General features: G+C 52.3%; 3 protein-coding genes across 3 annotated transcripts in view; 1 reads left to right on the top strand and 2 right to left on the bottom strand.

Annotated features, from left to right (window-relative positions):
- Nucleotides 1–21,957, top strand: part of TMC5 (transmembrane channel like 5) — a 130,709-nt gene that overhangs the window by 4,116 nt on the left and 104,636 nt on the right. The gene's annotated exons all lie outside the window — the stretch shown is intronic.
- Nucleotides 181–9,067, bottom strand: CLEC19A (C-type lectin domain containing 19A; the record flags this gene model as incomplete). Its single annotated transcript, XM_084216277.1, has 5 exons — nucleotides 181–260; nucleotides 1,013–1,145; nucleotides 1,962–2,055; nucleotides 2,554–2,719; nucleotides 8,977–9,067. 5 exons carry the CDS (start codon nucleotides 9,065–9,067, stop codon nucleotides 181–183), a joined length of 564 nt encoding a protein of 187 aa, XP_084072403.1.
- Nucleotides 11,866–21,957, bottom strand: part of SYT17 (synaptotagmin 17) — a 34,231-nt gene continuing 24,139 nt past the window's right edge. The window contains exon 8 of the mRNA XM_084216276.1: nucleotides 11,866–12,818. Within this exon, the coding sequence (XP_084072402.1) occupies nucleotides 12,622–12,818 (197 nt within the window). The 3' untranslated portion in view covers nucleotides 11,866–12,621. The remainder of the gene's footprint in view (nucleotides 12,819–21,957) is intronic.

Here is a 21,957-nt window from a genome sequence, read left to right as displayed (position 1 = left end):
CAGTGCTGAGTGCCAGGCTCATCCCCACCATCCTCCAGCAGGGATTCTGCAGCCAGGGACTGGCTGGGCATCCAAGCAGCTCCACGGCTCTCCCAACCCCTGCCATGTCCTGGCTGCTCTAGCCCAGCACAGCTGGAGAGGTGACCCAGAATGAAGGAGGTGTGGGCAGCACCAGCAGCCTCAGTCCAGGGCCAGGGAGGGGATCTTGCAGACAAAGGGGAAGGCTCTGCCACAGGCGTTGTCGTTCCAGGAGCGCAGTGCTACCCTCCAAAAAAACACAAGGCGTTAGCTGAAAAAAGGCAAAAGGAGGGAACCACGCACTGCCCTTGGCACCAGGACCTCCTGCCTCGGGGGGAGACTTTCCTTGGATGTGCTCCCATTTGTGTCACTCACTGTCATGCTTCCTCCCTGCATCCTCACCTGGGGGATGTGAGAGGGCAGGCTGGGCCCCAGCTTGGACTTGGTAGTGGAGGGGCAGCTGCAAACACAGCCCTGTTCCCCCAAAATTATCCACAGGCTGCCCATGGACAGACATTTAGGTACATCTGGGGGGCCTGGACACACCTGGCTGGTCTCACTGGCAGGGAGGGTGTGAAGTGGGATTTTTGCACAGGCAGGGTCTTGTCCCACTTCAGCAAGATGTCCTGGGCCAAGCATGGGAGAGATAAGCTGGCAAAACAATGAGTGTTCCCACAGGTTTCCCGTGGGGGAGGGGAAATGGGGAAATTTGACCTTTGACTAAATTTGGTAATTCTTCAAGGCAGCTGATGCTCCTGCCCTGCTGCTACTATGGGAGAGGGAGATGGGAGCAGAGGGAAAATGAGTATGTATGAATGTATGTACATGGTGAAAAGGAAAACACCTTTTCACTGTAAAGAAAAAAAAGACCATAATACTAATAAATTAAAATGCGAATCCTCTGCCTGCCAGCAAGCTCTTCAGAAAAGCATGAGCCATGGTGGATTGAATTTACTGTCCCACAAATAACACTGAAGGTGCCCTGGGAGCTCACCACTGCTGTGTCTGTACCAGATCTGCACGCAGTCCTCCTCCTCGGGGATGGAGTGGATCCCATCGTCAGGCTGGCTGCCATCCCAGTACTGGTAGTCGTAGGAGGAGCCATCTGTCCACTCAAAGTGACCCTCCTGACATGAGGCCAGCAGAGAGAGGCTGTCACCACAGAGTTGTGACTGCAGAGGGTGGGAGGCCACCCCCATGTAGTACCCACCCCCATTTCCTGTAAAACACAGCCCAGGGACATGGGGAGAGACTGTCACCACTCAGCAGATCCCATTCCCAGTGCCACACAGCCCAGGGACACGGACAGACACCACTCAGCAAAGTCCAAACAGCATCTTTGGGTTTTACCACTGGAAACTTGCCAAGAATAGCCCCAGGTTTCACAGTGTTCTCACCAGGGGAAGCCCAGAAATCAAATCTATATATTTTTTAACACCCCCACCCAGTTGTATATTCCTTTTCATTTTCCCTTCCTTTTCCAATAGCCACAAAAAATTTGCTGACATGAGACTGTTTTTGTGATGGTCTCCATTTTTCTTTCTAACATATTAGACTACATATTTCCAACATGTCAGCTTTCAAAAGTCACAGAGTAGCACAAGAGAGCAATGGAACTCGGTGGTTTTTGACACTGAAGACCTTTTCGATTTATTTGCTCTTTGGACCAGCAGTACAATACCCTTCCTATGAATCCAGTAATAAAATGTGATATGAGTAATTATTGATTAATCTATGAATTCTAGTAACACTTCTCTTTTAAAAGCAGACCAGAATAGGTGAAATAACAAGTTTCTCCACGTGCTGCACCACAGACTCTATGCCACCTCCTAATTAAAGGGGTATAAGGAGCAAAGAAGAAAACCAAGTGGCTTTCCAGGAGGAAAACACAGAGAGGTGAATTTCCCAAAGCCTTTTCCCACAGGACTCCAGGGAGCTCCCACCTGCCGGAGGTCGTTGAGTCCCGTCCAGATGTCGGTGGGGATGCCGGGCACGCGGCTGTTCACCAGGTCGTACACAAAGACGTTTTCTTCCCAGCTGGAAAACAGAGCAGTACAGGGCAACCAAGAGGATACATCAGCAAATGGTCAGTTTAGTGTCCCTAAGCACTCACCCTACCACAGGACCCGTGGGGAAATGGGTTCCCTGCTTCCTGCTGCTGGTGGTTATTTTCCCAGGTCTGTGCAAGAGGAGCGTAGTATTGGTGAGAGCTGGGGGAGAGGGAATAGGGAAACAGCCTGTGTAATCATGCTGTACCTCTATCCCTTTTTCAAGAGTAAAAAAACACACTCTGGGGACATTTAGGGAATACTATGCCAGTTTTCCTGCCAGACCAGGAAAAGGCATTTATTTTCTATATTGCCTTTGTGTGACCTGTGCATCTGCCTTGACTGGGCTGCTGCTGCAGAAGGATGTGTGGGCTGGAACACAAGCCTGCAGCTGACACAGAGACTGTGATGTGGGAATGGGATTTGCCCCCAGTTTCCTTCCTCCCCAGGCTGTGTCAGAGTGGGATGATGTTCCTGCCCAGCTCACCTGTGGATGGAGGCCAGCTTGGCTGACCGGATGCCGATGGAGAACTCGGCACAGTAGAGGTCGGCTTCAGCCCAGGTTTTGTTGATGGGGAAGTAGCGGTAGCAGTGGCCTTCGTACTCCGTCCAGAACAGTGGGCAGGAGTAGGCATGGACAGGCTCAGGCATGGCTGGGGGCAGAGCAGAGGACAGCCAGCATTTGGTGGTGAGACAGCTTGGCCAGGAAGCTGAGCAGGTGATGGAGCAGCAGTGCCCAGCCCTGCTCTCCCACCTCACCCAGGCAAATAACCACCAAACACATCCAGGGAAAACCCAGCTGCTGCAGGAGCCATGCAAAAGTTTGCAGAAGTCAAAACAAGTTTTAAACAAGTTGTGGGTTTTGCATTTTCTCAGTTTCAGCATCTGTCTAAATCAGGAGGGACATTCCAAGCTAGCTTGACATCATTTTAGGCAGAGGGTGCTTAAAATAAAAGCACTGTCATTTGCTACTGGGAAAACCGAGATAAGGGCTCCTCTTGTCTCTATCAGCACCACTGGAGCCACTGTGCTGGGAGGGGAGCTGACAGCCAGGGCTGCAGGGTTATGGCCGTGTTCTGCCCTCCTGCAAGGACAGCCTGCACCTCCTTCCCCCAGGGGAACCCCCCTCCATGCCCTGTCCCTGTCCCTGGATGCAGCCGTGCACGTAGGCACAGGATCCCAGCCCGGGAGCAGCCGGCAAGGCACACGCGCAGCGGCCCCAGCCTATCCAACAGGTATCCCACCACAGATAACAGCCTACCCAACAGATATCCCACCACAGACAACAGCCTATCCAACAGGTATCCCACCACAGATAACAGCCTACCCAACAGATATCCCACCACAGACAACAGCCTATCCAACAGATATCCCACCACAGACAATAACAGCCTATCCAACAGATATCCCACCACAGACAACAGCCTACCCAACAGATATCCCACCACAGACAATAACAGCCTATCCAACAGGTATCCCACCACAGACAACAGCCTATCCAACAGGTATCCCACCACAGATAACAGCCTATCCAACAGATATCCCACCACAGACAACAGCCTACCCAACAGATATCCCACCACAGACAATAACAGCCTATCCAACAGGTATCCCACCACAGACAACAGCCTATCCAACAGGTATCCCACCACAGATAACAGCCTATCCAACAGATATCCCACCACAGATAACAGCCTATCCAACAGATATCCCACCACAGACAACAGCCTATCCAACTGATAGCCCACCACAGATAATAACAGCCTATCCAACAGATATCCCACCACAGACAACGGCCTATCCAACAGATATCACACCAGAGACAACAGCCTATCCAACAGATATCCCACCACAGATAACAGCCTATCCAACAGATATCCCACCACAGACAACAACCTACCCAACTGATATCCCACCACAGATAATAACAGCCTATCCAACAGATATCCCACCACAGACAACAACCTACCCAACTGATATCCCACCACAGATAATAACAGCCTATCCAACAGATATCCCACCACAGATAACAGCCAGGCCATGCTGCTGCTCCTCCTCCCCTGCTGCTTTTCAGCACAGTGGGGAAGTTGTCCCCAAAGAGGCCCCTGTGGGGGCAGGATGTCCTTTTGTAGCTGCCACTGTCTAAACACAGCAGTGGCATTAACACGTTGCACCAACCTCCTCCTTGTTCTGCTCCCCCTCGTGTGGGGAGGATGCAGCACTTGGGACCCTCAGGTCTTGGGGCACATAGATTTAACTCTCTTAGCTGCTGGTTTGTGAACGTGGGGGAATTGCCAGCCCCCCTAGCCAGCTCCCACATCCCCAGGGAGCTGTGGTCTGGGGTCAGTGCTGCTGTGGAGGCGAGCGGGGCAGTGGGCAGGGTGGGCGTGCAGGGGGCGAGGGCAGATGTCAGATGCCATCAGACCATCCAAGCAGGTAACAGCCTCAAGCCCAGAGAGGTCAGGGTGGTGCCTCCAGCACTGAGGAGCCAGGGGAATGGCTTTCCCTGAGGGTGGGAAGAGCAAAACTGCCGGCAGCAGCAAGGGACGTGGCTGTGGCAAAGGAAGCAACAGCGTGGAGAATAAGAGAGGCAAGGTGAATCCAAAGCAGCTGTGTGAGCATTCACAGAGCCAAATCATTCCCTGTGCCAGTGCTGGCAGCTCTGGGTGATAATTTAATCTTTCATCAGCTCTTTCCACATGGGGATCTCTGAGTGTTCTACAAACAGCCACCAGCCAGCCCATGGGGTCCCTGCTGTCACACCCCCCTCCCAGGTGACAAACCACAAATGCAAAGAGCATTTTTTCTCCTGCAAAGACCTTTTTTTTTCTCCTGAGCAAGGCCAAGTCAACTGCCAAGCCCTGTGGGGCTGTCACCCCATCAACCTGCCTTGGGACCCCCAGCTCCCCCTCCAGAGAGCTGAGACTGGGGGTGGCTCTGCACCCAACAGCAACAAAACCCTTGAGGGGCTCAAGGGGCTCTGCCATCCTCAGCAGCACTAATTATGGGCTGTGGAGGATAAAAGATAAAGCCTGCTGGGCTGGAAGAGCAAAATAGCTTTTGGGGAGAGTGGGTAAGATAAAGACAGCTCAGCAGCAAGGCAGAGTTCAGTTCTCTGATTCACACTCAGCCATAACTGCACTGGGAAAAACCTTAGAACAGCCCTAGGAGATGCAAATTACTTCAGTGAAGCAACAGAGTAGGACCAGGAACTCCAAAAGCTGATGTGATTCCTGGGAGCCAAGCCCTCCTCCCCTCATGATGTTGGCCAGGGTTCCCTGTCTCCACCAAAACTGAAGCACAACAGGGGTCAAACCTTCAGCATGAGGCTTCAGCTTTACCAGCAGGTCACAGGTGAGGCATGTACCCGCAGTAAGGACAGGGCTGGGATCTGGTCCTGCCTTGACTCGAGGCTGCTGTTCCTTCCTGCCAAGGACAGCCCAGAGGTCTGTGCCAGACCAGGCACCACCAGCTGTTCCAGCAACTGGGGTTTTATTTTAGTGCCTTGACAAAATCCTCACCTCTGGCATGGTGGCAAAATTCACAGGGCTTCACCCAGCAGCATTCCCAGCAAACGGAGCCTTCACTCCCCAGTGCTAATTGCAGTGGGTGTCCCACTGTCCTGGCTCAAAGCCAGGCACCCCAATTCCATGTTTGCTCAGAGCAGCTGAGAGCAAGTCAGAAATTGAGACAGCCCTGCTTTGTTATTCCATACTGGTTCCCATTAGGTAGCATTAATTTGATGAGCTTCAGTGAACCAGAGGTGCCTGAAGGAATTTAAGGTTAAATATACCAAAAAGGAAAATATGGGAGGTCAGCTTTTAATTAGCATCTTTTCTGTTAGGTCAGGATCAGAGGCTTTGTCTGTCTCTTTGGAGGAGAACTACTGGTCCCAGTTTTTCAGGCAGGAACAATTAGGGGAGCCACTTTATTTGAAATATTTGTAGCAGAAAAACCATAAGAAATCTGATGTAGGGGAAAAAAGAAATCTGACTATAGGGGCCTACTCATGGCTCTGCAGGAAAGCCTCACAACCCAAGCCAGCAGCTGAGTGTGGTATATTGATCTAGAAGGTGACAGGAGAACCATTTGGGGGCTTTTTAGACCAAATCTTCACTTTTAAGGAATGTGAGAATTTGGTCTAAATGACCAGCAAAACATCAGCTCCTCCACACAGGGCAGGATCAGCACAGCCAGTGCAGCATGGGGGTTCCTGCCAAACCCGAGTGACTCCATCCATTTGTCCCCAAATTCCTGGTGAAAAATGACTGCAAGAATCCTTTCTCCCTTTTTTTTTTATTTACAATGCAGCAGTTTTAAAGGCAGGACCATGTTTTAAAGCAGCTCCAGCAAAATAAACGTCCAGACTTGGCCGAGAATAAGATTCAAATCAAGCAGCTGTTACTAAGTCAGAAAAGCTGGAAAACAAATATTTGGGGTCAGAAATAAAGTTTTGTGCTCTCTGCATTTGTGCCAAATTGGAGCCTTTCTATTTATTCACTAGCTGAGCCCCACGGTAGAACTACCAGGAAAATCACTTTTCAAAATCTTACAGAAGCTGGCACTGCTCTGCCAAAAAAGTTTCACTTCCCCAGCTGGCGTATTTCCAACCAGGAATAATTAACTGAGAAAATCCTAGCCAGTTTCACAAGGGCTTCTCTTCATTTCAGGATGCTACTGGAAGAAAAAACCTACCACCAGCTGCATGGCTCCCCTGGACCCAGCTGGTGAAGAGCAGGTTTGCTCCTGAAAACTTCATCCCAAGGAGCAATGCTGCCTCACTTGCAGCGATCTGCAGGTCTGAGATGTGAAATCTGAGGTTAGAACAAGAGATGCCCAGGCAAGGAAGGCTTCTGAGGGGCTGCAGCTCCATCAAAGGGTTTTGGACAGCAGACCAGCGCAGGTCAGTGCTGGCAGCCAATGCTCTTCTTGTTGCAGAGAATCAAAGAACTCCATTTAATCAACAGCTGACAGCTTTCCTCAGATCTCAGAGGTGCTAGGAGACACCCCCTTGGCACATCCACAAGCTAATGCTGCCATCTGACCTGAAAAGGCAAGTGAACCTCTTCAGCTCTTGGCAAGCACCTGGGTTTGGAGAGCGCCCATCAACACCCCAAAGGCTCGTCTGAAATCCATGTCAACAGAGAGGAGCTGAGGAGATCCTGTCATGTGGGAGTCTGGGGCCTCCCCAGGGCAGAGCCCCTCCACCAGGATCCACGGGCTGTGGTGGTGAGAGTGAGGGATGGGCAGTGGTCCCAGCTGGCAGAGCTGGGGCTCAGGACCACCATCCTGGTGCTCAGCAAGTCACCCCTCCAGCAGCAGGGCTGGGACAGGGGACCCCCAGAACCCATCCCCAGGATGACTTCAGCAGAAACTCACTGTAGCTAAGCTGGGGGTGCCAGCTGAGCCAGAGCTCCATCCCACCACGTCCTCCTTATTGAGCAAACCCACAGAATAAGCATTTAAACAGGGGGGTGGAGGGCAGGAGGATGTTGTGGCAGGGACTAAGACAGTGCTGTTGTGTAATGTTGGGATGCCTCCACTCACCCATGGCTTTAGAAGCAACTCCTGAAGCCCTGACATTCCAGTCACCATGGGCAAACAATGCCACCTTCATGTCACTTGCAATATTTGTTTTTCATTAACAGATGAAAGAGTCTCACACTGAGTCTCCACCTTTGAAGAGGGATCAGGGGAGGGACCTTGGTCTCAGTGTATCTGGGGGTTGTATGGGGCTGCAGGGCAAGGTATGTCCACTGATGGACAGGAATCTCACAACTGGGCAATATTTTACACACCCTGAAGTGTTTTTAAGGCACATGTCACAAGTTTTCAAGTAAAATATTAAACATCAGAAGAAGCACATTGGGAGGGACAGCTTCTCACACCAAGGGCATTGCTTTGTAAAATTCTTTAATGAAACCAGGCTGGTTTTACAGCTTCAAATGCTCTGTATGTTTGGAGTTGTGAGGCTACAGCCAATACCAGCAGCAACGCTCTTGCAGCTGGCACTGACAGATAGAAGTTATCTTGCAGAGCTTTTTCCTCCTTAATTAGTTTTGGCAAAGCTCCCATGGATTAGGCGTCTGGCAGGAAAGCCAGGCTTGTATTGATCCCTTTTCTCACGATCTCACCAAACAGCACTTAAGGAATCCCTTTCCACTCACAGTCCCAGGAAACATAACAGGGCTCTAACAAATTTGCTGCAGCAACTCCCACTTGCACTGACACCGTGGAAAAGTTTGGAAGAAACCCAAGTGACATTCAGCAGTCAGCAGCAGCTCGGAGCAAAGAAGGGGAATAAGGGAGAATCCCGTGTTTGTTTCGCACAGAGTTAAGTGTGAATAAATGAGGAGCCCTGATGGCCTCACCTTGTCCTGCTGGGCTGCATGGCCACAGCCCTGCACCTCCATGAGTGTGGGGCATTCCTGCCACAGCCCTGCACCCTCCATGAGTGTGGGACATTCCTGCCAAACCCTGCACCTCCATGAGTGTGGGGCATTCCTGCCGCAGCCCTGTACCCTCCATGAGTGTGCTCATTCCTGCCAAACCCTGCACCTCCATCAGTGCGCCCATTCCTGCCAAACCCTGCACCTCCATCAGTGTGCCCATTCCTCACACCGGGCGCACGGCAGGGCACGGCCCCGAGCCGCGGCACCGCCGGTTGGCAAAGGCCAAGGAGCTGACCGGGCACACGGAGACAAAGCCAGCCCAGAAACCTTTGGCATCCCGAAGCCAGGACCGGGGCTGCCCTTGGCGCGTCACCATGGCGAATAAGAAAGTTGATTTCAAGGAAAGTCAGGGATTTCTGGAGCAGGGGGAAGCCAGCCGCCGGCCCTGCGGGGGCACACGCTCCCTCCCTGCCCCACCACCGCCGATGCAGTCGCGGCGGCCGGCGCCGAGCACTCACCTTGGCTGATCTTGATGTTGGTCTGGGGGAAGGCCTGCGCGGCCAGCAGGGCGGCGGCGAGCAGCGCGCACAGCGCCCGCCCGCGGCCCATGGCCGGAGCCGCGGGGCCCGGGGGCGCGCAGGGCTCGGGGGTCCCGCCGGGTGCGGCTCCCGCCGACGTCCGGCCGGCGTGGGGGTCGCTCCGGCTGCGGGGGTCGCGCTCGGACCGGGCCCCACGGCTTCTGGCGCGGCCGCCGGGCGGGGCGGATATAGGGGCCGCGCTGCCCCCTCCCCCGAGCGGCGGCTCCTCCGCAGCCCGCCCCCGGCCCCGCTCCGCGCATCCCGGACGGGACCCGCACCCTCAGCGCAGCCCAGCCCGCCCCCGGCCCCGCTCCGCGCATCCCGGACGGGACCCGCACCCTCAGCGCAGCGCAGCCCGCCCCCGGCCCCGCTCCGCGCATCCCGGACGGGACCCGCACCCTCAGCGCAGCCCGGCCCGCCCCCGGCCCCGCTCCGCGCATCCCGGACGGGACCCGCACCCTCAGCGCAGCCCAGCCCGCCCCCGGCCCTGCTCCGCGCATCCCGGACGGGACCCGCACCCTCAGCGCAGCCCAGACGGGGCCGGGGCCGGGGCCGGGGTCCCGGCGCTGCCCCAGCCCGGCTCGGGCGCACGCTGCCCCCGGAGCGCTCTTGTCACCCGCCGGGGCCGCAGGCGAGTAAGGACATCATCCCTCCTCGCCCCCCAGGCGCAGCCCCAGGCGGGTTTAGTGTCCCCGTCCCGCAGCGCCCCTCGGACAGCCCGTCACCTCGGGGGTGACAGACGGGACCCCGCTGCCGGCAGGGACCGGCAGGGGCGGCGGCGAAGGGCGAGGGCCGTGCCGACACCGGGGAGCGGCGGCTACGGCAGCGAACACCCGGGGAGCGAGGCAGGGGAACGGCTCCCAGGGCCGCAGGGCAGTGCGGCTTATTAACACCGCAGTGCCCCACTGTCTGATGCGTTTGATTTGGTTTGGTTTGGTTTGGTTTGGTTTGGTTTGGTTTGGTTTGGTTTGGTTTGGTTTGGTTTGGTTTGGTTTGGTTCGGTTCGGTTCAGTTTGGTTTGGTTCGGTTCGGTTCGGTTTGGTTTGGGGGGTTGGGTTTTTTGGTTTTTACCCCGTGTTCGGTTTGGGATTTTTTCCCAGAGCAAGGCAATGCGCTGACACGCTTAAACAGCCTGGAAGAAGGATCCCCCAGCTGTGCCCGGGGCTCCAAGGCTGTTTCAGGAATTCACTCTGTGCTCATCTGCCAGGTCCGTGCTGGGTCCATGCCGTCATGCAGCAGAGAACTTGATATGATACAGCAGCCTGTACCAATATAATCCAGTATGTCTCCTTCCTGTGGTCAACATTTAGTTAGACATAAACTTCAGATTTTTAGAAATACTGTATAAAATCCTTTCCTAACTGTTGCACTCATAAGGGAAATAGTACAGGCACAGATACTATACAATTTATTGGTCCCATTCAATTTCCAATTTATGCCTCACATCAGCACTGAAGGAACTGCTTAGGAACACTCTCAATGCTGTTCCCTTTTCATTCATAGCTATAGATTAAAATTTTCAGCATTTTGGACCCATTTTTAGGGATTCAAGTATAAACAATCTGGGGTGACACCAAGCTTTCAGTACACTAAAGCATCCAGACTTACTCCAGAGACAGTAACTCATTCAATCGACTTTTCTATATTAACTTTTCTTCCTATTTCATATTTCATCCCCAGTGCTGAGCAAAGCTTGTGTCTGCTCTCATGGATGTCCTGAGCTCGTTCTGCTGTCCACAGGCCCCATGTGGAAGAATATTGTCAACCACAGTAACTGCTGAAACCACAGCCCCTTGCCTGAGCCTTTGTGAGCTACAGGCAGAGATCAGTCTCCTACAGCACACGTTTGCCCAGGACTGCCCGTGGGGTCCCTCTCCACTGTGATTTTTTGATGAGACAAACCAGGAGGATGCCAGGGAACACAGATTTGCCATCAACTTCACTGCAGGAGAAAGAAGAAATTCCCCTTGCAGAGAGGCAGGTTAGAATCGACAGCCAGCATCCACAGTGTGCTCAGAAAGAGGATGGCCCTGGACAGCCCTGCAGGCACCAGTGCCCTGCTGCTGAGTGCTGCTGACACAGAGCAGCTGTGCTGGGGAGCAGCAGGGAGCCAGGTGCCACGGGCAAAGTGCTGAAGGGATGCTGATATCAGAGTAACTACACAGACCTGCCCTGGAGCAGGAACACCTGGACAGCAGCAGGGATTATTGACCCGCACACTCACACCTGCCAAAGCAAGCACTGAGCTTTTTTAGTGTGGTTGGGTTTTGTTTTGTTTTGCTTTTTAAGACTCCACCTGTCCCTAACTGTAGCAGCTAAATAATAAACAGGTGAAATAGTCATGTGTGTTGTTATTCCTTTTTAAAAATCAAATTTTTAAAAGCACAGGAGGTACTGAGGTTTCATTTAATGAATAGAGGAAGGAGATGAGTGCTGCCCATCCTGCCACATGCCATCTCTGGAGTCTGACACGTCCAACCCCCAGGGTGTTATTGGGGTCTGGCTGGGAATCACCATGACATGACCAAGGCATCCAGCTCACTCTCCACACCCACCTCCAGCAGCAGGTGCCCAGTTTCTCTCAAACTGCTCCCAGTTCATCTGCAGTGAGTGACAGCAGGGTAACTGCAAATATTTTGGCTTTTTTTCTGCCATAAGCACAACTGAAGGAGCTCAAAACAAATGTGAATTCAACAAGTATCACCCCAATCCATGTGGCACAATTAAATAGAATTTTATTTTCAATAAATATACAATCTCCATCATACCAGACAATACACTGTGGAAAAATAAAATGTACACAAGCAACCAACAGGACAGCTTGACTGTAGCTAAGTTCACTTGGTGACCTGAAGAACTACCTGGGTAAACACACACAACACAGAAAGAGCCACTGCAGTCTGTGAGAGAATTAAAATTGTGGCTTCTGGGTCTTCTTAACCACCAAAGTCCCTGGAGGAGGTGTTTTTTTGCACGGCACATGTTTGAAAGGAGGCGAGCTGGTTTTCCCAGTACAAATGCTATTGGAAATGTTTATTTTGCTATATCAGCACTGAATCTACTGCACACACAGACTGCTATCGAGACTGGCAGGTCACCGCTGACGGGACACGGGATCTGTCCCACGTGGGCACACGAACACACACACTAACAGCAGCTTAATTCTGTTAAAACTACTACAAGGACAAAACCGCAGTCAGAATCGATTTCACCACAGGTTCTACCGTTTAAAAAAATATTCTAGCCTAATTACCACGTTCACCAACGAGAGCACACGAGTACTTATATCTCCGAGAGGATGAGCCATGGATTTGGACTGCAAGGACAGCAGAGGCAACTCCCAGCTCCCGCACCCACTCCGTGCTGGAGCTGCCTGGCCCCGGGCTGCGAGCAGCCAGAGCCGCGGCCCCAGGGGCACAGCTGGACCCAGTGGCACACAGATCACTGAGGCCAGCACCGCCGGGCGCCGGCACCAATCCAGCCGAGCTGCCGTGGGGCGCGCAGGTGTGAGCCGGGCTGCTGCAGTGGTGGGTTCGGTTCTCCCGTCGCTCGCCCGCCCGCTCTGGCCGCCGTCGGTGGCCCGGCTCAGGTCACCTCGAGGGAGGCGGGCGAGACGCGGTCGCAGTCCTCCCGGGAGCGCAGGCTGTGCCACTGCTCCACGGCCGTGCGGTGCGCGCTCAGCATCCGCCGCCAGTGGTTGGACTCGGGCGCGCCCGTCGAGTACTGCCCGATCACGATCCTGCCGATGAAGTCGTTGCTGCTCTTCACGTTGTGCCCGTACACTAGGGAGAGCAGAAACACACGCTGGTCACGGGAAAAGCACGGCCTGCCCGGCCACAGCCCTGCCCCGGGAAACAAACACGGACTGCCCCCACAGCAGTGCCAGCGGTTTTGGTATGAACTCAGATGCTGAGCTCGGATGCTGTGTTCAGGTGCTGAACTCAGCATCAGCAAAATGTTAGAGAAACAGGAGCTTGGGAGGAATAAAATAAGGACATAAAATTCAAATAAACCAGACACAGTTACCATGCTATTTACCATGAATAGGTAAAGTAGATTCATAAAATGATTTGCGTTGGAAGGGACCTCAAAGATCACTCTATTCCAAACCCCTGCCGTGGGCAGGGACACCTTTCACTGGAGCAGGCTGCTCAAAGTCCTGTCCAGCCTTGAGGGAAAATTACATCGTGTAAGGAAGGGCCAAAAGCTCTGCCTGGGCATCATGAAATCACAAAAGCAGCCCAGCAGCCTGAGCCTGGGGAAGCGCAGAAGCAGCATCTCAAAGTGCCCTCCTGCAAACACACACTGCACAAAGCACTCCAGTGCTAATCCACAGCCTGCCCTGCTCCAAGACAGGAATTACACAGGCCAGGCTGTCAGCAGGGTGTTTACACAGCAACATCTGCCATAATTACTTCTGCAGCTACTTGTTAAATGTCCAGGAAAGCAACTGAGGGAGAGACACCAACCCACCAGCCTGTCCTTTGGATTAGCCCAGTCTCCTGGAAGGAAAGGCTGCAGACAGCAGCAAACCCTAATGATGGGCCTGATCCTGGGAAAGGCTGAGCCCTCCCACCAGACAGGAGCAAAAGCACTGTGTGTGTTGCAAACTGAAGCTCTGCCTCAGCTCATTAAAAAGTTGAAACGAAGTCTTTGCAGGCTGAAGCCAGGATATCCACAGGCACTGCCTGGAATATTAACGATTAAAAAATCTCCTCAGGAAAGAGAGGGATTTTTAAGAACAAATGTCTACAGGAGCTCCAAATCCAGCTGGGCTGGTGCAGCCAGAGCATGTTCAGCCTGGCATGGAGCCCCTGCCAGCAGCACCAGCTCTGCAGTGCTGCTGGAAACCAGCACTGGCAGCAAAACAAGCTCTGGGATCCCCCACGGCATCACCCTGGTGTGTGCACAGCCCTGCAGGCAGGCAGGACACCCAGCACAAGGCTCTCAGCCTCCCTTCCAAACATACACCTTGGTCAGGGCTGTGCATTTCCCACTGTAACACACCCCAAGGGACCAGCATGACTTTAACCTGCCCCTCTGCCCCCTCCACACTCCTCAAGGCTGGTTCCTCACCTCTGCACCAGGCTGGGATCCTGCTCTGGGCACCCCCTGCCAGTGCAGTCCTGAAATCAGGCAGTGCCAGGTTACAGCTCACTTCATCCCTTCTGACAGCTCTGACACACACAGTTTATGGGCAGAGATGCTTCTGCTCACCAAATTACCTGTGGATATTTTAGGTGACAGCAAACCTTCAAATGCCCAAGTAATTTGTTCAAATAATTGCTCTAAAAAATCTACCCTGCAACTCAGAGCCCTGCAAGTCCATCTTCAAATGACATTTAGAAATGATGTGGGGTTCACCACCCCAGCAGGAAGACTGCATCTCTTCTGCCTGTCACCATCAGTTATCTGGGACTGATGCCATCAGGACATGTTGCCAAGTAAGTGCCTCTGTCAAGAGGCAAGGTTGGTGTTTTTTGGAAAGGCCACCTTCTGAGGACACAGTCAGGAATCCTAAGCCATCCATCTCCAACTAATACACAGCTTGTCTGGGTTATTAATGAGTTCTCCTACAAGGCAATGGATCACAGGTGTAGCTAGCAGTACCATACTAAATGTTTTGCTATGATTTATTAGCCTACAGAAATCAAATATTGTGATAAAACCACATAAAAATACCCCAAACCCAGAATTTTCAATAGGATGTTTTTTCTTCTTTTGTGTGTGGTTTTATTTCTTTTTGTTGTTTGTTTGTTGTTGTTGGTCTTTTTGTTGTTGGGTTTGGGTTTTTTGGGTTTTGGTTTTTTTTTTTTTTGGTAAAATTAAGGAAGAGAAAGCCTAATCCTGGGAGACAGCACCAAGTAATTTAAACCAAGAAGCCTTACAGGCCATCAATTAATCACAGGAAAAATTAACAGTGGAGAAGAAGCACCCCAGGCATACTGATTCTTCAAAAATACTCCATGCCAGGACTGTAAAACAAGCAGGTGTGCTAACTAAGGGCACCTGCCATTCTACTGTTGATGCAAGTATTTTGAATTCTTGTAATGCAACCTGCTAATCTCATTGTGTCAGGTAATTAGCATGCTGAGTCCTTTGGGGTATTAATGGGCTAATTATACAAGCATTGCTGCTTCTATCATTAAGTACTGTAGATAGCACAGAGGGAAGGCATTTTGCAAGGCCAAATGCTCATTCCCACACAGCCCATAAGAGGCTGCACTAGGCTGACCTCAGGTTTACACACTCACAGCTTCACCACAGCAGCTTCCTCAGATCAGGAGAGGTCTTTGTGTGCCAAAAATTCAGCTTTACCCATCAGGTCAGAAGCCTTTTAAATTCAAGGGCACGCCTTTCTGGGAGGCTAACTGCTGTATTCTGCTGCTAAATGGCCAGGATTTAGGATTTGCTGAGCAATCTGCTGATGGCTGAGCTCACCAAGCTGTGGAATGGATGTTACCCAAGAAAGGGCTGGAGCTGGCCTTGAGCAAACAAAGCCTCACATTCAGGAGCACCATTTCCCTGTTGCTGCCACCAGTACTTCCAAGAAAGCTTGGAAAAGAGAATGCCAGGAGCCCACAGGCCCAGGTGAGCAGCTGGAAGCAGAGACTGGTGCTGGAGAGCATCCTCCCCAGTCCTCCCTTGCCTCAGCCATCCTTCTCAAACAGGGCAGGAACGATTTCCTCGAGCACCAACAAGCACCAGCACTGCTGCACTCAGGTGTGACCCTGCAGCAGAGCCCTGCAGCAGCAGTGCAGCCCCTGCACAGCCCTGTACAGCCCTGCAGCCCCTGCACAGCCCTGCAGCAGCAGTGCCAGCCCCTGCACAGCCCTGCACAGCCCTGCAGCCCCTGCACAGCCCTGCAGCCCCTGCACAGCCCTGCAGCAGCAGTGCAGCCCCTGCACAGCCCTGCAGCAGCAGTGCAGCCCCTGCACAGCCCTGCAGCCCCTGCACAGCCCTGCAGCAGCAGTGCAGCCCCTGCACAGCCCTGCAGCAGCAGTGCAGCCCCTGCACAGCCCTGCAGCCCACCCTGGTGCACACGCAGAGCCCTGTGTGCCCCCAGGGACTGACAGCGCTGCAGGGCTCGGGCACAGCCCCACAGTCCCAGCCCTACATGACACGAGGTGAGGGGCACTCCACCGGGGGGCTGGCCCTGTCCTGGCTGCAGGGTGACTGCTGATGGCAGCAGGGCAGCGCTGGGAGCCCCCTGGAGCAGGAGAGCCCTGCAGAGCTGAGCAGCCTGAGCCAGAGCCCTCTGCTCCTGCACTCAGTGACACTCACACCACGGCTGCATCCCCACCTGCAGAGGGGCCAGTTCCACACAAACACCTTCAGCCTTGGGGGAGTAAAATGTTCCTGCTCTTTCCTTCCAGCTTGTTCCACAGCAGGTGAAGGGGAGAAGCTCCAGGGGCAGCAGGTGAGCACTGTGCCACACACTGAGCCCAGGTGTGTGACTGAGCTGCGCTCCCCGATGTCTGAACATCCCCTGGCAGAGTCTGAAAGGAGCTCATGGCAAATTTCAGATTCAATCTGCCCTTGGCCACAAAAACGGTGACAGCATGGAGCTGCTCAATAGCAGAAACTAAAGTAATTAACATTTGGGATTTTCAGACTGACCCAGACTCTGGTTATGAACTGGTAGCTGCTGCTTTCCATTTAAGAAGCATATCTTCCTGACAGAAACTACACACCTGATCTCATGAGCTCTTTTTCCACTGTCACAGTAATTTACACAATAGCAACATCCATTTCTAGGCCAATGCAGAGCAAAAAGCAATTAAAGAAGCAGAGGTCAAACCAATTCTTTCTGCAGCTGCTCTTCAGAAGGACACATTTGGAAACAGAAAGGCTTCTTAAAAAGGCATTCTTTACAATAGAAATGCTGAAATACAGAAGAAAATCACCTTTACTTTTATCCATTAAAAGGGTTGAATTGTTGAGGACAAGGTACATGATGTAAATAAAACATTTCCATGTTATGAACTTATTGATGCAGCGTTCCTAAATGATCCATATCCAGCTGCTGGGGGCCTGGGTGCCTCATGAACTGTTCCTTTGGGGTCAGGGCCCACATCCCCCAGAGGGCTCCTGCACAGGAGGGAAGGCTGAGCCCCCCAGCCTGGCTGCCTGCTCCCTGCAGGGCTGAGGGCACTGCACACCCAGGGGATGCTCTGGGCCTTGGAGCTGCAACATCTGCTCTGGGGACCATCCAGCCCGAGCTTTCCCTTGTCTCCTGCCAGCCTCAGTCACATGGAATCACTTTTTGCCAGTCAGGTGTTTTCACTGTGTAATTAAGCCATGAGGCTGCCTGGGTGGCATCAGCCCTGGCACCACATCCAGCCAAAATGCCTCTCACCTTCCCCTCTCCACTGAGACAGAGCACAACTGCAAATCATCACCATCTGTGAGTCACATGCAGCAGCAGAATTTAAACTGGCATTTCAGAAACGGATTCCTCCTTTGACTGAACACATCAGCATCCCTGGAACGCCCAGGGAGGAGCATCAACTAAGAAAATTCCCTTAAGCTAACTTCAAGGCTATCAGTGTCATTTACAGGATGGGGACATGCCTGAGCCTTGCAGCTGGGGCCCTGAAACATCTGCATCTCCTGCAAACTCTGCATCTCCTGCAACATCTGCATCTCCTGCAACATCTGCTCGGCCAGGTGTGCCGGGCAGCTCCTCAGCCAGTGCCCAGCCCTTCTGTGCCCAGCCCTGCCTCAGCCAGTGGGGCTGAGCTGCCAGGTTAAGCAGGATGAAAACTGCTCCTGAACTGCTTGACATCAATGTTAAAAGGCTGTTTAGCACAAGGATGTGCCAGGAGGAGCAGCAGCAGCTGGGCTAATGATGCACACTGAGAAGGTCACAGGCATGGCCCAAACCTTGCCCTTGCTCCTCAAGCATGGCCTGTCATATTTAGTGGAGAGGAGAGAAAAGCACAGGAGAAGATGCTGTGGTTTCCCATTTATCAGTTTAATCTCCACCAGGGTCTGATGGGCACATTAAACTCTCTGTCCAGCCTTCCCCTGCAGTGGCTGCACCTGCCCAGCTCCAGAGGGAACTGGAGCACATGGCCACACACAGACCCAGCTGCTGCCCACGGGGCACAGGGCCACAGCCAGAGACTCCCCCCAGGGACAGGGGCAGCCCCTGTGCCCAGCTGGGCTCCCTGCACATGCACCCCAAACCAGGAGGGTGCCAGCCACAGCCTGCTCCCACACAGGGAGGGCAAGTCCTGGAGCAGGCAGCAGGGATCAGGGTGCAGGGGAAGTGTGAATGCACACGTGTGTCTTGCAGAGACCTCAAGGGCAGCAGGGATGACACCTCATGAAATTACTTCATCAGGAGCCACTGGAATAATGGGCTGGAATCATCTATTGCAACAGCCCAGAGGATACTGAAAAGGAGTGTCTATGGGCTTGCTTGTGCCACTTCCAATTCCCCTTTTTAAAAATTGCACCTTAATTCTCTGCACAATGAGCCCCAGATCCAGCAAAGCATATTTACACACCTGACAACACCAGGGGCACACAGCCCCTGCAAACACAGGCAGGGAGAGCAGCCTGTGCCTGCACCACCATCCATCCCCTGTGACAGCCACAGGCCAGGCACACACATCCCCTCTGCAGACACTGCTCTGCTGCCCACAGCAGCTCCTGCCACCCAGACTCTCTTCATTTGACACACAGGCAGATTCTGGCCCTGCCAGAGGTTTGAACAATTCCTTTCACTGCAGTGTGAGCCAAACAAGATGAAGGGCTGAGGGCAGCAGAGCCATGGCGCTGCTTAAATTAAGAGGCTTGGCAAGAGGAGCAAGCACCTATCATCAGCCTGGAGAGAGGAGGGTTTGCTCCTTTCTTTAGGAGAAAAAGACTACCAAAAGATTCCAGAGAACTCCAGGAAAGGCAGTTTCTGCCACATCAGATGCAGTACATTTATTAACTAAGTCTGGTGACTTGATGAATCTAATTTTGCCTCCTAAGCAAGCAGCAGATTGGGTCAGGAAGGGTCACCATCTTGTTGCTCTCACCCTGATTAATGGAATTTCACTCCTCCTTGTTAAAGCAGTCAGTCTGCTGCAAAAAAAAACCCAAATTCACCCCAGAACATCTTCCCTGAGTGACCCCAAACAGGACTGGGTCTGCAGGACCCCACTCAGCATCTCTGACTGCCCCTCTGCTGTCACCTGCTCCAGGTGAGCACCAGCCCCTGCCATGGAGAGCAGCAAGGACAGAGGGGCTGAAATGGAGAGCAGTGGGGCCCCTTCTCCTCCCAGAGGGGATCTGTACCTCTGGAAAGGATCTGTGCACTGGGAAGAGGCTCTGCTGGGCCTCAGGGGTGTCCCCTGCCAGCCCATCTCCCCAGGGCTCTGCCAGGACCTGCTGGGCACTCTGGGGGCAGGAGGCACCAGCCAGGAGCTCACTGCCCTCCCCAGACCTGCTGCACAAATGGATGGAGTGTTTTATTACACCAGACACAAAGGCCACATTCTGATCTAAATTAAACAGGTATAAATCCCCAGAAAACACAGTGCTGACATCAGTGGGTTTTTTCCATTTTTTCTCCTTTGGCTAAGATAGGATTACACAGGTTTAATCAGGGATTGCATTTTGCTTCTGAGCTCTAGATATGGGAAATATACAGACAGTCCAACACTTCCAAAAGACATGTTTAATAGATGACAAGAAACAATTTTCTAGCAGTGGGTTGTCTAATTATCCATCCATCTAAGAGATGTTATGATAGTATTTCAAAAGAGAAACCAAATCCTCCTCCTGCATTCCTGCATGGGAAAAAAACTAGCTTAATTTGACTCAAATATTAGAGATTTCTTCCCTATATCTGTGTTCAAAACACAAAGTGCCTGAATTGTTTGGTTTTCATGTGGGAAAGCAAAAGCAAGGGGAGAAAGGAGACTTGGGCAAGTCAAACTGCAGATGACTCCAGGTGGTGGTTTCCATCCCTGCAAAATGCAGCTAGAGGTGATGCTGGTGTCTCCAGGTCACACTTCCACATAGCCAGGGAAATCAGAATTCAGATATATTTCTGGAGAAGCCTCAGGATAAAAACTTTATCAAATTTCAACTTACTCATCTGATTGGGACATTTGGAAATCAGTTTGTTAATTAAAAAAAAACACCACGGAAAAGCCCCACTCGCTCTGCATCCTGCTGAAACAGGCAGCAGTGCTTCAAAGAGAAAACATTTCAGTGAAAGCAGCCCAGTACCCAGAACTGCATCATTATCAATACACACCAACAGTTACTTTTTTTTCCCTTTTCAAAATACAAACTTCATTAAATGGTCCCCATATTTTAATAAAGGCCAACTAAAAATGAGCCAACAGAGGAACCAGGTCTATTGCTATTGAACAGCAATCTGTTATTTTAATCAAGTACTGCCTGTTAACTGGAAGTTAATTAGAGCCCTGGAATAAAGCATTAAAGTTGTGCAGGGGTCTGAAGACACACACTGGGGCACAGAGGTGGCTGATAGCATTGCCAGGGCCCCTCTGCTGCAGCCACTGAAACCACAGGAACAGCTCTGCAGAGTCTCAACATTCTTGGGCAACAAAAAAGAAATAAAATGGAAAAATGGGTCCTAAATCTTTATAGAAAACAGAGACATTGCCAATTTTTAAAGCAAATCCCACCAGAAGACAGAGTGCCCATGAGCTGCACCCCCAGCCAGGAGTGACTGTGAGGATGTCACCAGTGCAGGTCACACACATTCTGAGCTCCATCTCTCCACCAACAAGCACACCCTGCCCAGCCTGCTTCCCTCTGTCTGTCCCAGGCAGAGCATCCTGCCCTGCCAGAGCCATGGCCCCCTTCCAGACAGGAAGGGAGCAGCAGGATGAGCCCCACTGCTGCTCTCCACCAGCCCCAGGGCTGTCCCAGCCCAGCTCCCCTTTCAGCCAGGACAGAAGGAAAAGCAGATTTTGTCTCTACAATTGCATGGAGATGATTTCTCCCTCTCTGGGGACTCTGCTTGTGTAACAAGCCCTAAAGATCCTGCCATGCAAACATTCCAACAGCTCATTCAAATGGAGAAAGACACACAGCCACCACAAGGACCTGGGGGACACAGACATCCCCTCCCTGTGAGTGCTGCAGGTTGTCTTTTTTTATGGTAAGAGATGAGAAGATGCTAAGGAGTCACTGAGACACAGTTTGCCCTGGAGTGCTGCTGGTTTTTATTGGGCCATCTGGGCTTTACTGCAGTGCAAACAGCATTACTGATGATTGTTATTAACAACATTATAATCATTAACAAAACACTGCAGCGCTCAGGTTTCAGGTGTAGTCTGCCTTCCTGCTGCACAGCCCAAGCTTCCTGACAGGCTGAGATTTATTGGACAGCCCAAAATCCCCCAGTGGGGAGAGCACAGGGTCTCTGGGCGCCCATCATCCAGCCCTCCCAGCACAGAGGCTGCACTTGCATCTCAAATATTCTTTTTCCTTCATGGAAATGATCTTGGCAGCAGCTGCCAGTGCTGCTGTCAGGGCCAAACTCCACCTTCCCCTTGCCACCAGACAGAGCAACACCTTTGCTCACAGGTTTGGTCACAGGGGTAGGAGAACAGCCCACCTTCCAGAGCCTGCCCCATCTCTCTGGAGCAGAGCCCATGACTTGCCTGCCCTCAAGCAGAAGATGGGGGACACGTGTCAGGTTGCCAAAAAAACCCAGAAAGTGCAAAAAACAACCACCCAAGAGAGTGCATTTCTGTTACAATATGTATATGGCTGCTCATTACCTGGACAACATGTTTGATGAAATAAATGAAAATCAAACATCCTCTCCACCAGCTGTTGCCTCACTCTTTTTTTTTTTTTCTTTTTGTTTTTGGGGTTTTTTTTGTCTTTTGTCAGTTAGACTTGCTATGAGTATCAGTGGTTTTCCTAGTTTCAGCCTCT

The sequence above is a fragment of the Fringilla coelebs genome (assembly GCF_963513975.1).
Source record: "Fringilla coelebs genome assembly, chromosome: 16".
NCBI classification, from domain to species: Eukaryota; Metazoa; Chordata; class Aves; order Passeriformes; family Fringillidae; genus Fringilla; species Fringilla coelebs.
This window is presented reverse-complemented; position numbering and strand designations above follow the sequence as displayed.